The following is a 15,479-nucleotide window of genomic DNA, read 5'->3' on the forward strand; positions in this document are numbered from 1 at the left end:
TCAGGATGGTTAAGCACTGGAATAAATTGCCTAGGGGGTTATGGAATCTCCATCATTGGAGATTTTTAAGAGGAGATTAAACAAACACCTGCCAGGAGGGTCTAGGTAATACTTAGTCCTACCATGAGTGCAGGGGACTGGACTAGATGACCTCTTGAGGTCCTTTCGAGTCCTACGAGTCTATGAAATCCTTAAAATTAATAAAACTGGAAATTGAAGAGAGGGCCAGATTAACCAATGTGCACTCATTTCACTTCCACAGGACCCCCATCTCAGCGGGTTGCTGACAACTGGGAAAAACAAAGGAAACTCTGCAGCACTGTAACCCTGTGCACTGGGTCACAATGCCACTCACTCAAATTTGGCCTGGCTGTCCTGCTGTCAGATGGAAGGATGGCCACACCAAACCTGAGCGGTGCTGCAACCCTGTGCACCAGGTTGCAACACCTCTCACTCAAGTTTGGCCTGGCTACCCCTCTGTCATGACAGAGAAGTGGCTGAACCAAACCTGAGCAGCACCGGGCCCTGTGAGTGCAGGGTGGGCAATGGAAGTGAGCAGAGCTGGGTGGGTGGGATTGGGAGAAGCCAACATAGCCTGGGACAAAAGCAGACTACTGAGCTGGTGAGTGGCTAAGAAGGTCCTGGGAGTGGTGGGTGATGGGCTATGGGGTGAGAGGGGCGTTTTGGAGGGCTACATGGTGAGGGGTTAAAGACTAGTGAAAGATGGTGGGCTAAGGTGAGTTGTGGGGGCTGTGGAGGATGTGTGGTGGCAGTTGGGATCTGGGATGTTGGGGATGAGTGAGGGATGTTGGGGTCTATGTCTAGTGGAACTGAAGTGTGAGTGAGAGGGATGTATGTCAGGGCTGATGGGATGTGTGTGGGAACTGCCAGGATAAGTGGATAAAGGACCGTCGGAGGTTGTTGGGGCACATGTGGGGTGAGAGGAGCATTTGAGGGTCTGTGTGTGGGGTGGGGAGACGGTGGCATTCAGGGATTTGTGTGGGGTGGGGTATATATGCGGTTGGGTTGCTTTGTTGTCTAGTTTATGGAAGATGTGGATGCCCCAATTTCCATAGTGCACATGGTCCCAAAATTCTTTAATCCAGGCATGATTAAAGATGGTCTAGCCCAGATCTAGGGTTGCAGTCAAGAAGCACACAACGTAACTCAAGTGAGGTGATGCAAAGACGGCTGTAAACCACTTCTGTGTTCTCCTGATTTAAGGTGAACCGTGGACCTAAGAGTGCTCTGGTCTAAGTGAGGCCTATTGAAGTGAGGCCGGTTGAAGTCTGTTTTAACTTATTCAGGCTGCAGATAGCCACCAGGGGCTATTTATGGTAGCTGGGGATCGCTGTGCTCCAGGAAACTCCCAGACACATCTCCTATTTTGACTGCAGACAGAGGGGTGATATGAGACTCTACTATGCTCATTTTCAGATTGCTTTGTACTTGTGGTACGGTGCAAAGCAACCTGAATGCAAATGAGAATTTGGGCCTCTGTATAATTCTTTTTATTTCACAAAATGAACAGTAATGTATTCATTCAGAAAAAAACACAATTTAATTGCATTATAAATAGCTTTCTATGAAACCTGCCCCCTTTATTTTCTTACAGGAGTTTTGCAGAACTTATTTTCTGTGTCTTCAACAATACATCACTGACAAATATTGTGGAATGTAGGAGCTGTAAAGTCCTCTCAAATCTATATCTAGCTAAGTGGTCAACAGTGTCTAAAATTTTTGGTAAAAGAATATTCCCTCATCATTTTCTTTTCTTACCAATATAATTCTTTGAAATGACGAAAGATTCTCCCAATGAAAGTCTACCACGGCACTATCAAGCCCAATTCTTTTTTTCAGTGCATCTGATTGCAGGTCTGTATCTGTTATAGAATCATAAAACCAGAGTTACAAATATACAACAGTAATAAAAAAGACTAGCACTAGCTGCCTAACTATCTTTTCCAGTTAGTACCTCACCAAAAGTAGCCATTGATCAAAGACTTTAGATATCTTTTTTTTTACCTTTTAAAAGCTAAACATAAGATTTGAATCAGTTTCAAGAATGGCACCATCTGAATAATACTGTAACAAATCCCAATTATACAGGTATAAAGATGCCATATATCAGTATAGCTTATTCCCCTTCCCATACAGGAATAGCTCTATCAGGATAGAATACCTTTATAGTGGTATAATTGCGTCCCGTCTGATGTGGGGTGGGAGGTGGTTATCACAGAATCATGGCCATCTAGTCCAGGCCCCTGTGCTGCGGCAGGACCATTCCTGCCAGGTGTTTATCAAACCGGTTCTTAAAAACCTCCAATGATAGGGATTCTGCAACCTCTCTTGGAAGCTTATTTTATGCTTAACTCTCCTGATAGTTAGGAAGATTTTTCTAATATCTAACCTAAATCTTCCTTGCTGCAGATTAAGCCAATTACTTCTTGTCCTACTTTCAGTGGACATGGGGGACAATTGATCACACTCCTTCCTATAACAATAATTAGCATATTTAAAGATTGTTATCAGGTGCCATCCTCAGTCATCCTTTCTCAAGACTACACATGCCCATTTTTTTAAACCTTTCCTCATAGGTCAGGATTTCTAAACTTTTATAGTTTTTGTTGCTCTCCTCTGAGCTCTCTCCAATTTATTCACATCTTTCCTAGATGCCCAGAACTGGACGCAGTGCTCCAATTGAGGCCTCACCAGTGCTAAGAAGAGTGGGAGAATTACCTCCCATGTCATACATAGGACACTCCTATTAGTAAATCCCAAAATGATATTAGCCTTTTTTGCAACTGGATCACATTGTTGGCTTATATTCAATGTGTGATGCACTATAACCCCCACACCCTGTTTAGTGGTACTACTGCCTCTTCAGTTATTCCTTATTTTGTAGTTGTGCATTTGATTTTTTTCTTCCTAAGTGAAGTACTTTGAACTTGTCTTTCTTGAATGTAGTCTTGTTGAGTTCAGACCAATTCTTCAATTTGTCAAGGTCATTTTGCATTCTAATCCTGCTCTCCACCTGTTTGCTACTCCCCCTGCTTGGTGTCATCCACATATTTTATAAGCATACTCTCACTTGATTAACTAAATCATTATTGAAAATATTGAATAGTGCTAGACCAGGGGTAGGCAACCTATGGCATGTGTGCCGAAGGCGGCACGTGAGCTGATTTTCAGTGGCACTCACACTGCCCGGGTCCTGGCCACCGGTCCAGGGGGCTCGGCATTTTAATTTGATTTTAAATGAAGTTTCTTAAACATTTTAAAAACCTTATTTACTTTACATACAATAGTTCAGTTATATATTATAGACTTATAGAAAGAGATCTTCTAAAAACATTAAAATGTATTACTGGCACGCAAAACTTTAAATTAGTGTGAATAAATGAAGACTCGGCACACCACTTCTGAAAGGTTGCCAACCCCTGTGCTAGACCCAGGATAGATCCCTTCAGAGCCCCACAAGATATGTCTTTCTAATTAGACAGTGAACCATTGATAACTACTCTTTGAGAATATTCTTTCAACCAGTTTTGACTCACCTTATAAGTAATGTCATCTAGACCACATTTCCTTAGTTTTCTTATGAGAATGTCATGTGGAACTGACATTATTAAAGATATATCATGTCGACAGCTTCCCTCCCATCCCCTAGGCCAGTGGTCCCCAAACTGTGGGACAAACCCCCTAGAATGTTTGGGGGGAAGCAGTGGGGCCAAGGCTAGCCCCCACAGGGAATGGGGAGGGAACGCCACACAGTCTTGCTCCGCCCCCAGCTCTGCCGCAGCCCTGGCACCCTGATCTTGGCTGTGGCTTTGCTCCCAGCCCCAGCCTTAGCCCCTGACTGCGGCCCAGCCGCAGCTTCTGCTCCTGCCCCTGCCCTCAGACCCATCCCCAGCCTTGGCCTCCAGCCACAGCTTCTCACAGCCCCAGCCTTAGCCCTGTCCCCAGCCTCAGGCCCTGGCTGCAGCTCCGTTCCTGGCTCCAGATCCACCCTCAGCTGCAGCCCTAGCCTTGGATCCCTTACTCCTGTCAACACCCATCCCCCGTGGGGAGCTGTGGCCCCACTCCTGGCTCTGGCTTGCAGGGGCACAGACAGGTGTAAGGGAGGGCTTGTCCATGAAAAGTTTGGGGACCACTGCACTAGGCCAATAACCCTATCAAAGGTTGTACCACTATCTATATTGGTACAATCAAAGTGGTACAACTTGTGTGTGTACACAAGCCTGAAGTATCTTGCTGAATCAGAGCCTTATAAACGTTACTTTTCTGGTTTATAAAGTCACCACAAACCTCCTGATTGACATACAGCTTTATTAGGCGGTAGAGGTGCCTAGCAAATCTATATGCAGTGTTGTTGTAGCTGTGTCAGTACCAGGATATTAGAGAGACAGACGAGTTGGGTGAGGTCAGGCCCAGTGCAAGGAAGTTTCACGTCCTAGGCGAAACTTCCTCCTTGCGCCCCACCCCCAGCTAACCCCGCCCCCCCACGGCAGCTAACCCAGCCCCCCACCTGGGAAGCCCGCCCCCCCCGGAGGAGAATTAGAGCGGGGACTGTGTGCTCAGCGGAGGAGGCAGAGTGGAGGTGATCTGGAGCAGGGAGCGGTTCCCTGTGCGTCCCCCCCGTTACTGTGGGCGGCCCTCCCCGCGCCCCCCTGCCCTGCCCCAGCTCACCTCCACCTCCTCGCCTGAGCGGGCTTTTAGGCGCCCCCAACCACTAGGCGGCCGCCTAGTTTACCTAAATGGTTGCACCGGCCTTGGGTGAGGTAGTATCTTTTATCAGACCAACTTCTATTGGTGAAAGAGACAAGCTTTTGAGTTTATACAGAGCTCTTCTTCAGGGCTGGGAGCTCTGTGTAAGATTGAAAGCTTCACTCTCTCATCAACAGAAGTTGGTCCAATAAAAGATATTACCTCACCCACCTTTTTTCTCTAATACCCTGGTACTGACAGCTACAACACTGCATATAGATTTACCAGGCACAGCTGAGGATACATGACTCCTTACCTAAGATTACTTAAAGTTTTAAACAAAATAAAGGAAAATTACAAGCTTGTACCTTGTTGTGACGATGCTGGTCTGTAACGTGTGCTAAGTAAATAATATAAGTTACCACTGTTTAGGAAAGAACTCCATTGTTGGGAATTTGATGCAAGGGAGTCACACAAGAGATTGAAAGGTTGCATGTGAGTGCTCATGTACTGACATTCCTTCCACATAGATTCAGTAATCCAGAGATGAGGAGTTTTATTAAACATATATGAACCTAAGCAACAAGAATTATAGGATTAGAATACATTAATCCTTTGCTTCTTAGATTTTCATCCACATATCATACGAGTAAAATTAATTGATGCAAAAAAAGTAACTATGGTCTGTTAACTTAAGTTTGATCATAAATTGATAATATAAAGGAGACTATGTAGAAAGATTACTGTTTATGCTTTTTGGATGTTAAAACAGCATTGTTACATTACCATTACTCTATTCTACCAATGTTAATGCTGTTTCATTCGAATGAGAGGGTACTTATTCTGTGCAGTATCTGGAGTTCTTTGAGATGTGTTCCCCTATGGGTGCTCCATTTCAGGTGCACATGCACCCCATTTGCCTTTGATTGGAGATTTTTGGTAGCAGTGCCCATTCGGCCCATGGATGTGTTCCAGACATCCCTGTGCCCAATACTAAAGATACATAGAGCTGTGCAGGTGAACCACTCTCTGTTCCTTCTCTACCACAAAATTCTGCGAAAGGAAACGCTGAGGCAGAGGGGAAGGAGGCTGGGGAGTGGAGCACCTATAAAAAGACGCATCCCAAAGAATTCCTTTTACTGCACAAAGTAACCTCTTCTTCTTCTTTGAGTAGTGTCTCTATGAATACTCCACTTCAGGTTACTTCTGAGCATTATTCCTGGAAAGAGGAGGGAGCTTCAGAGTTAAGTCTAATATTGAAGGACAGAACTGCACTACCAACTGCAGCATCTGAGTTATAGGCATGAACCAAAGTACATTGTTTAGAAAAAATATGTAGTGAAGTCTAAGTTGCAGCTTTGCAAATTTCAGCAACTGGAACATTTTTGAGAAATGCCACGGAAGTAGATTGAGACTTTGTAGAATGAGCTAGCATCCTAGAAGGAGATTGGATGTTGATAGATTGTAACATGAAATAAATCATCCAGAGGTCCTCTTGGGCAGAGACTGCAGATTCCTTGGATAGAAACAGTCTTGGAGACTTTCTAAATGGATTGGTTCTCTCTAGATAGAAAGGTAATGCCCTACTGATATCCAAGGTATGGAAGGTAGCTTCCTTCCTGGTCTGATATGGCTTTTGGAAAACAACTGAGAGATGAATGACATGACTAATATTAAATTCAGAAGACACTTGAGGTAGAAATTTGGGATGTAGTCATAACAAAACCTTTCCCTTAAAAAACTCTGTAAAGGAAGAATCTGCCATTAATGCCCCCATTTCTCTGTTCCTTGAAGGCAGAAGGTTCGGCCACCAAGAATGCTGTTTCAATGGATAGGTGAAGTAAAGAGAATGTAGCTAATGGCTCCTAAAGAAACATTTCATAAGGGAATTGAGAAAAAAGTTCAAATCCCATATTGCGGTGGGTTCTTTAATCTGTGGAAAGAGGCTCATCATGGACTAGGATAGCTTCCCGGCAAGAGGGACATTTAAAACCTAAGGATCCCGGCATATCAAAAAAATGCCAATGTACAGAATAACCCTTGAAGTGGGAAAAAAGAAAGGGGGAAAACAACAAACAACAGAACCACAAAAACTAAATACTATGAACTAGACTAAACTAAAGAAATAAAAGAATAACTATACTTAACTGTGCCTAAAGTGAAGTGGGCATGCTCAATGCTCTGCCTCAGGCTGAAGGGCAACTGAGAAGGAACTGAAGACAGTTTGGCCACACAGCTCTACAGACATCCTCATACCTTGATACAAGGTATGAGGATGTCTGGAGTGCATGCTCAGGCTGAATGGACACTACTACTGAAAATCTCTGATCAAAGGCATATGGGGCACATGTGCCCCAGAAGTGGAGAACCCATAGGAACACTACTCAAAGAAGAATTGTTGCTACAACGGCACTGTGTCATGGAGTCCAGGCCCAAATTTTAGGTTTTACATTAAACATAAAAGGCTTGCATTTTACAAAAATCGTGTTAATTAAATATTTTCATGGTTTACAAAAATGCAAGTATGTTTTTTGTATTTAAATACTTCCCTGAAATATTTGCAATCTAACACACAACAGAATTATGGCAGCACATGAGAATGAGAAAGTGAAATTGGATATAAGCAGATTAGTCAAGATTTACAGTCAAACCCAGTTCAAGCAGCAAAAACAAAACAATAACAACAACAGGCTCTCTATTGAACATTTGATGAGATTTTTCAAACTTTTCAGTTCTACTATTATAAGGGCCAAACTCTATTCTCAGTTATATGATGTAAAACCAGAGAAATTCCAGTGATTTCACTGTAACAGAGAAGAAAGTATTATTGGCAGCAGAGGCAAGAAGACATTTAAATATATATGTTTATTACCTTGTCTGTGTTTCTTTAAAGGTACCTAATTCTGCTCTTAGTTACATTCATGAGGCCCCTTTAATTTCAGTGGGGTTGTATACGTATAACTGAAGGACAGGAGCTTTATTTACCATAATTTTCTAACTCTGATTGTGTATCCATAATATTTGCCAACATGCTGGAGTACAGGAAGAAGTTCCACTCATTCACAGGTAGGAATCCAAGTTTGTCTTGGGCCTGATTTTCACCACAGTTATTCTGCATGATCTTAGTGCAGAGTAGGAAAGAGAAGCAGAGTTGGTTTTCAGTGAAGAGGGCAGAAGAAACTGTCTGTTGAGGGGGAAAGATGTGTGTCAATACTAATAGTGTAATATACTTAGAAAACACACAAAGCAGATATTTAAGGCAACGTCTACTCTACAGACTAGGGGTGTGATTCTCCTGCTTGAATACTACTAGCGTGAGTATAAATAGCAGTGTAGCCACAGTAGCACTGGTAGAGGCAATGCTGAGTACATATGGGTACGTACAGAGGGGGTCATATTCAGCACAACTGAGCCGTGGTTCCACTGCGGCTTCCCAAGCTATTGCGGGTACACTGCTATTTATACTCGTGATAGCAGTATGCGTCCATAAGCAAGAGAATCACACCCATAGCTCATAGTGTAGACATAGCTTCAGACACAAAGCTTTTTATAGTAATTAAGAAGATTTATGTGTAAGTAACTATACTGTATTTTGGTGATACCTCACCTTATAAACATTATTTGTCAACATGTCAATTACATCTTTAAGATGCCTGTTAAAGCTGTCTGTCTCATTCTCACATTCTTCCCAGTGCTCTTGGGTGAAATGCCTTTTTCTCTGCCTGCTAAGGGCTCGTACTGTTCCACAAACAGAAGAAGTCGAATCTGACAGAGAAATTTGACTTTGCAGTTTATTCACAAAATCCATAGATTCTACAAAGATTTTATGGAACCACTCCAATGAAAACTGATACATATAGTTGATCTTAATAAGATCTGCCACTACAAAGTAGAGCACAGCACCTCGAGTCGCAATAGGGAGATAGTTTTTACGTGTTTTTTCAATTGTGGCCTCTGTTTTTGCTGATGCTTCAACACGTTCAAAAATCTCTTTTGAAGTAACTTTTGTTCTTTGTAAGTTGTCAATGAGGTCCTGGTCATCTAATATGTGCCCTAAAATGTAAAATAGGTTTTATTCAAATTGAGAAGTTGTGAACTAGAATGCAGCAGACAAATGAACACATTTTTAAAAAATAAGCCAGGCTGTATTTTATGGAGGTTATTTCATAAACTGTCCCTGTAGTCATACATTTAGTTTAAAAAAAACCAAAAAAACAAAAACAAAGTTTCACACTAAATCTAACTGATGTTAATATTGTACTTCCCATTATTTATTTTTATATGGAATTTATTGTCTTGCTGTATCATTTATATTTATCTTCATACGTTATATAAACTGTAATGAAAATAAATGCACAGAAATAAAGTTACCTGATAATTTCACACATAAGAATTAACAGAAGAAACTGAAGCAGAAATTTATTGTTTGCAATGCACATTAAGAAATTATCCATGTTCACTATCACAATACTGTAGAACAGGGCTCGGCAACGTTCTGCACGCGGCTCGCCAGGGTAAGCACCCTGGCGGGCTGGGCCAGTTTTATTTACCTGCTGACGCGGCAGGTTCGGCCGATCGCGGCCCCTACTGGCCACGGTTCGCCGTCCCGGGCCAAAGGGGGCAGCGAGAAGCCGCGGCCAGCACATCGCTCGCCCGCGCCACTTCTCGCCACCCCCATTGGCCCGGGACAGCGAACCGCGGCCAGTGGGGGCCGCGATCGGCCGAACTGCCGCGTCAGCAGGTAAATAAAACTGGCCCGGCCCGCCAGGGTGCTTACCCTGGCGAGCCGTGTGCCGAACGTTGCCGACCCCTGCTGTAGAGCATAGTAAGCAATTTTGTTCTATACTTTCCTCAAACAGATGCACAGTATGTCCTCAATTTCTGTAACATTTTTGCTTACCTTCTGTTTTCTGGAGCAGTTTAAGTGACTTTTGTTCCAGTTCTCGGAGTGTGATTTGGTCAGCAGAGATACTCTCCAATAACTCACAACGTTGTTGCTCTAACTGGGGTGTTTCATGAATTACTACAGTGGACAACAGTTGGTCCTGCAAACCTTGGAATGTTACAGTGAAGTTGATCATTGTGACCATGTTACAAACTGCAGGAAGAAAATGGGGATTGGCTTTTTGCGTCGTTATGTATAATCTGAAACACAAAGCATTTTAAGTGTTAAAGGAATAAGTAGTAATGCACATATCAACATATTTTACTCATACGTTTTCTTTTAATTTGAACTTCAGGTTAGGGATGAAGCACATTGGCAAGGTGAGGTAAAAGAAGGCAGCGCTTTCTTTGACCATGCTTTACCTGTTCTGTGAATGAAAATCTATCTAAAGAAATATATTATGAGGGCATTCATCACAATAGAATTTGAGTATCAAATGTTTCTTGTCTAGCGCTTTCAATCTGGCATATTTCAGCAACACTAAGAACACTTTAAAATAAATTGAGTATTGGGCTAGACCCTTGCAGAACCAAAAGGGAAGGAGTGGGGTGACAGCAAAGATGGCTATACATCACTTTTATGTCCTCTTGATCCTGTCTGGGAGTTGGTTTGACTCCCACTATAAGTCAGAACAGCCTCAGCGATGCTCTAATTTTTTTCAGAAAATCAGCGATTTCTCCTCTCCCACCCTAGCCCCAGCTTTATCCCTGTTAAATAGGAGCAGGAATGGGAGTTGTCCCACAGCCAGACTGAGGTAAATGGAAAAGGTATCCAGATTGTCAGGTGCTCCCCAATGAGCAGTCAGCCACTACAAAGCTGTTTTACTCCACCCCATGGCAGACAGGGGCATGAACTGAAGATGCCACACTAGCATTTCAACCTGTCCCTGTGTGACCCTACCCCCTGATTAAAGACACTACACATGCAGATAAACTGAATTCCAAAGGGGTGACCAAAAGACCACCTAAGAGACTGACCACATTTGTCTTTTTCTTTCACTCTGATTCTGTCTCTTGCAAGGGAAGTAGATGAAAAAGTACCTTTTTGTTTATTTTGTTTGGAGAAATCCCTTGTGTGCCTCAAACAGGGGAAGGACTGTGTAAGCAGTGTAAATTGTGGTCTGGGGGTGATGCAGGGGATCCCCTACCCACAACATCAAGTCTCACTATTCTTCTGATGTCATCAAATATCTGTGAATCCCACTGGAAAAGTTTCCCCTTCTTGTTCTGGGCCACATAAAGGCTGACAACATACTACTGCTATAAGTTATTCCATTAGCTCAAGGTGCAGAGGTCTGTGCAGTGGATTTAAAGTTCAAAACTCGTTGATGACTCATGTGGGCCTGCTCTAGGGATGAATACAGATTGTGTAGTGAAGGATGCTGCTGTCTGTATGTCCTCTGCCCCATTTGCTGCAGTAGTTGGAAGTTGTGTGGTGAATGACTTTATGGATTGCAGGAAGAGAAAGGATGGTCTTATGGAGAAGGCAGCTGAATGCTGTCCCGGAGAACTGGATTCTATCCCTGCTCCTGCCACATTGTTCCTATATTATGCTAATCATTTCACTTAAATGAAACTTTTCACAGGTGACCACTAATTGGGTGTTCTTCACTTTCTGACTTGAGAGCTTATGGCCAAATCTGCAGAAGTGCTGAGCACTCACAGCTGCCACCGAAGTCAAAGGGATCTGTGCTTTGAACATATAAAATACTGTATTAAATTAAGGTCACCTGCTGATAGCTTGTACCCTTCCAGAATGTTGAGATCGGCAAAACTAAAACTTCTGAAAACACAGAAATATAGAGTTAAGGTAAATGCCCTCGCAACCTTAGCTCTGCCCTCACTGGAACTAGCAATAGCTACTGGCAATTATCTGAATGCACTCCAGCTGCATTCTCTGTTAGGTTTAACTGTACTGAATGGTGGAGGAATAAGTTGGAGCAACTTGAAAGAGCTGAGATTGAGATGTGAAGAGATCTGGTTCTGAGTCTCCCCCCCCAATTTGTGTTATCAAAGGAAAGAGATGTATGTGTACCTGTACCTTGAGATTCCAGTCCGCATCATTTCAACACAGAATTGTGTAGGTTGTCTCAGTAGAGAGTACTGGGGTCTTCTTGCCATGGGTATTGTCATAGTGAGGGGGATATGAGAGAAGTCTGTGGATTTCATGATGGGTAGGAGAAAGTATAAGTTTAGGTGGTGACCTGTGTGCAAGTGTTAAGGGGCTGTAAAAGAGTAGAAAGTGATTGTTAAATTTTGCAAGTGTGGTATTCTGTTGGGGGAGTAGGCTCAGAGTTTGAGCGTAGAGAAGTGTAGTTTGCTCCTGTCCATTACAATGCAAAGACAGAGTGCAAGTATGTGAGTTATGGGAGTTGTGGGGGTCTCACTCAAAGAGGGCAGAGTTAAGGTTGTGTGGGTGTTTATCTTAACTCTTTATTCCTGGTATTCAAAAGTTTGAGTTTTGCTGAACTCAACGTTGTGCAAGGGCACAAGCTATCACCAAGCAACCTTAACTCTGCCTTACTGAAATTTTTTGCCATTTAACTTCCTAGTTCTTTTTTTAAACAGAAAAAGAGAAATGTTCATTTGTAGGAGTTAGTGCAGTGGTTCTCAAACTGTGGGTCGGGACCCAAAGTAGGGTCTCAACCCCATTTTAATGCGGTCACGAGGTCTGGCTTAGACTTGTTGGGGCCCGAAGCCTGAGCCCCACCACTCGGGGCTGAAGTCAGAGCCCCACCGCCTGGGGTCGAAGCTGAAGCCTGAAGGCTTCAGCCCTGGGCAGCGGGCTCAGGCTTCAGTCCCCCACTTTGGGGTTGTGTGGTGATTTTTGTTGTCAGAAGGGGGTCATGGTGCAATGAAGTTTGAGAACCCCTGAGTTAGTGCTCATTTAGGCATTTGTAGTTCTCACCTAGGTTTGCAGTTGATGTTACTGTGGCTAGGTAATAATCAAAAGATATAGGATAGATATATGGATACATAGCTATATCATTGTAGCTATACTGGCATAACTGCATATTGTAAATGCAGCCTGCATTGATGGAAGGGATTTTTCTGTCGGTGTAGGGACACCACATCCCCTAACAAAGTTAGCTCTGTTGAAAAAAGCATTCTTCCATCAACATAGCTGCATCTACACTGGGCGTTAGGCCAGCACAGCTATGTTGGGGTGTGTTTTTTCACACCACTGATCAATGTAGCTATGTCAACCTAACTTTTAAGTACAGATCAAGCCCTAGCTTCTATATAGTGCTTTTCAGCAGTAGAACTTTACATCATTAACCCCATTTTACAGATGGGAAACTGAGGCAAAGAAAGTTGAAGTGACTTGCCCAAATTCACCCAGCAGGCCAGTGGCTGAGCCAGGAATAGTCCCCCAGGCCAGTGGTCTTTCCACTAGAACATATGATTGGTACATAATTCCTAAGAGCACCTCCCCCATCTTGACATTTTGTTAGAGTGAAATGGAGATAATGGTCATGCTTTGAAATTTTGGCAATGTGTATTTGCTAACAGAGCTGATGGGAAAAATCTAACCCATATCTGTGAGCTAAAACCTCAATAGTTTTATTACATGGTTGTTACAGTAGCTTCAAGTGTCAGAGAGAAAACTGGTATCTCTCTCTCCTTCTCCACCTCCTGATCCCCCACCATTCCCTGGAACATAGAGCCCTCTGCCAACATTTCCAGTTCCCCCTCCCCTTCCCATCCCATTAAGCCATTTGTTAGCACAGCAGAAGCCATTAGTATGTAAGAAGTTGCTCCTTGATGTATTCTGCCCTATGCTGCTGACTACAAATATCACAGTCAGCACTTTCCTGAAGGGTCCCACACTACCTTGCTTATGTAGCCCGAGCTGTACACTCAGCTAGCACCTCACTTCCATTGCCCACTTGCAGATCGGACTCCTGCACCTACTTCAGCCAGGCTTCCCCAGCTATGCCTCAGGTCCACCCAGTCTGCCCCTTCTCCAAACTGAGCCCGTCCCCCATACACTTTCAACAGCTCCACCCCCACACAGCAGTGGATTGTAACTTAACTATTCATTTTCTGGATTTCAGATGTCTAAATCTGTTACCTTCAGTTCTTCCTCCCCCGTGACCTCTCATGGAGGAGCAGGTCAAGAAGCTCAAACAGACCAAGAGGAGCAGTGTTCCCCAGATCCCAGAACACACATCAGGTAGGGAGAGGGGTTCAGACCCCTGCAAAGGGGTAGGGTTCCTCCAGATCCCAACACACATACGGAAGGAGAGAATTCAGGGCAGAAAGTCTCCCCCCTGCCAAACTCCAATTACCTCTAGTACTCCTCACATTCTCCAACCCATCTTTTCTCCTCCCATTCCCTCTAATCCTTACCCTCTCCCCCTTACCTGAGCCCCCCAGCTTCTCTTCCCTCCCCTACCACCCATTCCTATTTATCCCCCTCTCCAGGATACTTGCATCCTTCATGGCAGACCCAAACAGCTCCTCCCAATTACCACCTATCTTGTCCCTTAACCACCCCTACCGTCCCAGTGTGCATTCATTCGTGTAATTCGTTTTCTTTTCAAGAATAGTTCCAGTGCCTTCTGAAAGAACGGTTACTTACCTTCTGTAACTGTTGTTCTTCGAGATGTGTTGTTCACGTCCATTACACATTAGGTGTGCGCGCGCCGCGTGCACGGACGTCGGAAATTTTTTCCCTTAGCGGCTCCCGTCGGGCCGGCAGGGCCCCCTCCTCCCCGCCAGAGTGGCGCCCCGCCCCAGGGTATATATATCCCTGCTGACCTGACCCCTCCGGTTCCTTCTTGCCGGAGACTCCGACAGAGGGGAAGGAGGGTGGGAAGTGTAATGGATGTGAACAACACATCTCGAAGAACAACAGTTACAGAAGGTAAGTAACCGTTCTTTCTTCTTCGAGTGATTGTTCACGTCCATTACACATTAGGTGATTCCCAAGCTTACCATTGGAGGTGGGTAGGAGTCAAGGTACAACTGACTGTAGCACAGCCCGTCCGACCATCGCGTCCTCTCTGGTCTGATGATGGATCGCGTAGTGGGCTGTGAACGTATGCACGGACGACCAGGTGGCCGCTTTACAGATCTCCTGGATAGGGACCTGCGCCAAGAAGGCCGTTGAGGACGCTTGGGCCCTAGTCAAGTGGGCCCGGATCTCTGGGGCCGGAACATTGGCGAGCTCATAACATGTGCGTATACAATGCACAATCCACGCCGACAAGCGCTGTGTCGAGATAGGCAAGCCTTTCATACGTTCCGCAATGGCAATGAACAGCTGAGGTGTTCTGCGGAACGACCTGGTCCGTTCCAGGTAGAACGCCAATGCCCTTCGAATATCAAGGGTATGTAGGCTGCGGTGATGAGGGTCCGTATGGGGTTTAGGGAAGAACACCGGTAGACAAATGTCCTGTCCCATGTGAAACTGCGATACCACTTTCGGGAGGAATTTGGGGTGCGGTCTCAGCTGCACCTTATCCTTATGAAAAACTGTATAAGGGGGTTCTGAAGTGAGGGCCCTCAATTCCGATACCCTCCTGGCCAATGTGATGGCCACGAGAAACGCCACCTTCCACGAGAGATGCATGAGGGAGCAAGTGGCTAGGGGTTCAAAGGGGGGTCCCATGAGCTTTGTTAGGACTAGGTTCAGACTCCACGCCGGGACAGGCGGGCGCGAGTAGGGAAACACCCTTTCTAGCCCCTTGAGGAATCGGGCCACTGACACTCCCAACTCTCCCGGATGGAAAGCTGAAATGGCGGCTAAATGCACTCTAATCGAGGCGGGCGCAAGCCCTTGATGCTTGAGGTGCAGTAAGTAGTCCAGGATCGACGAAACT

At 44.6% G+C, this 15,479-nt stretch overlaps 1 protein-coding gene across 1 annotated transcript in view; it reads right to left on the bottom strand.

The window, feature by feature from the left end:
- Positions 1-15,479, bottom strand: part of DNAH14 (dynein axonemal heavy chain 14) — a 530,612-nt gene that overhangs the window by 77,297 nt on the left and 437,836 nt on the right. The window contains 5 exon segments of the mRNA XM_065589985.1: positions 1,780-1,883; positions 5,076-5,282; positions 7,693-7,891; positions 8,315-8,760; positions 9,608-9,852. Coding sequence (XP_065446057.1) covers positions 1,780-1,883; positions 5,076-5,282; positions 7,693-7,891; positions 8,315-8,760; positions 9,608-9,852 — 1,201 coding nt within the window.

This window comes from Chrysemys picta, chromosome 3, assembly GCF_011386835.1.
Source record: "Chrysemys picta bellii isolate R12L10 chromosome 3, ASM1138683v2, whole genome shotgun sequence".
In the NCBI taxonomy this organism is placed as follows: Eukaryota; Metazoa; Chordata; order Testudines; family Emydidae; genus Chrysemys; species Chrysemys picta.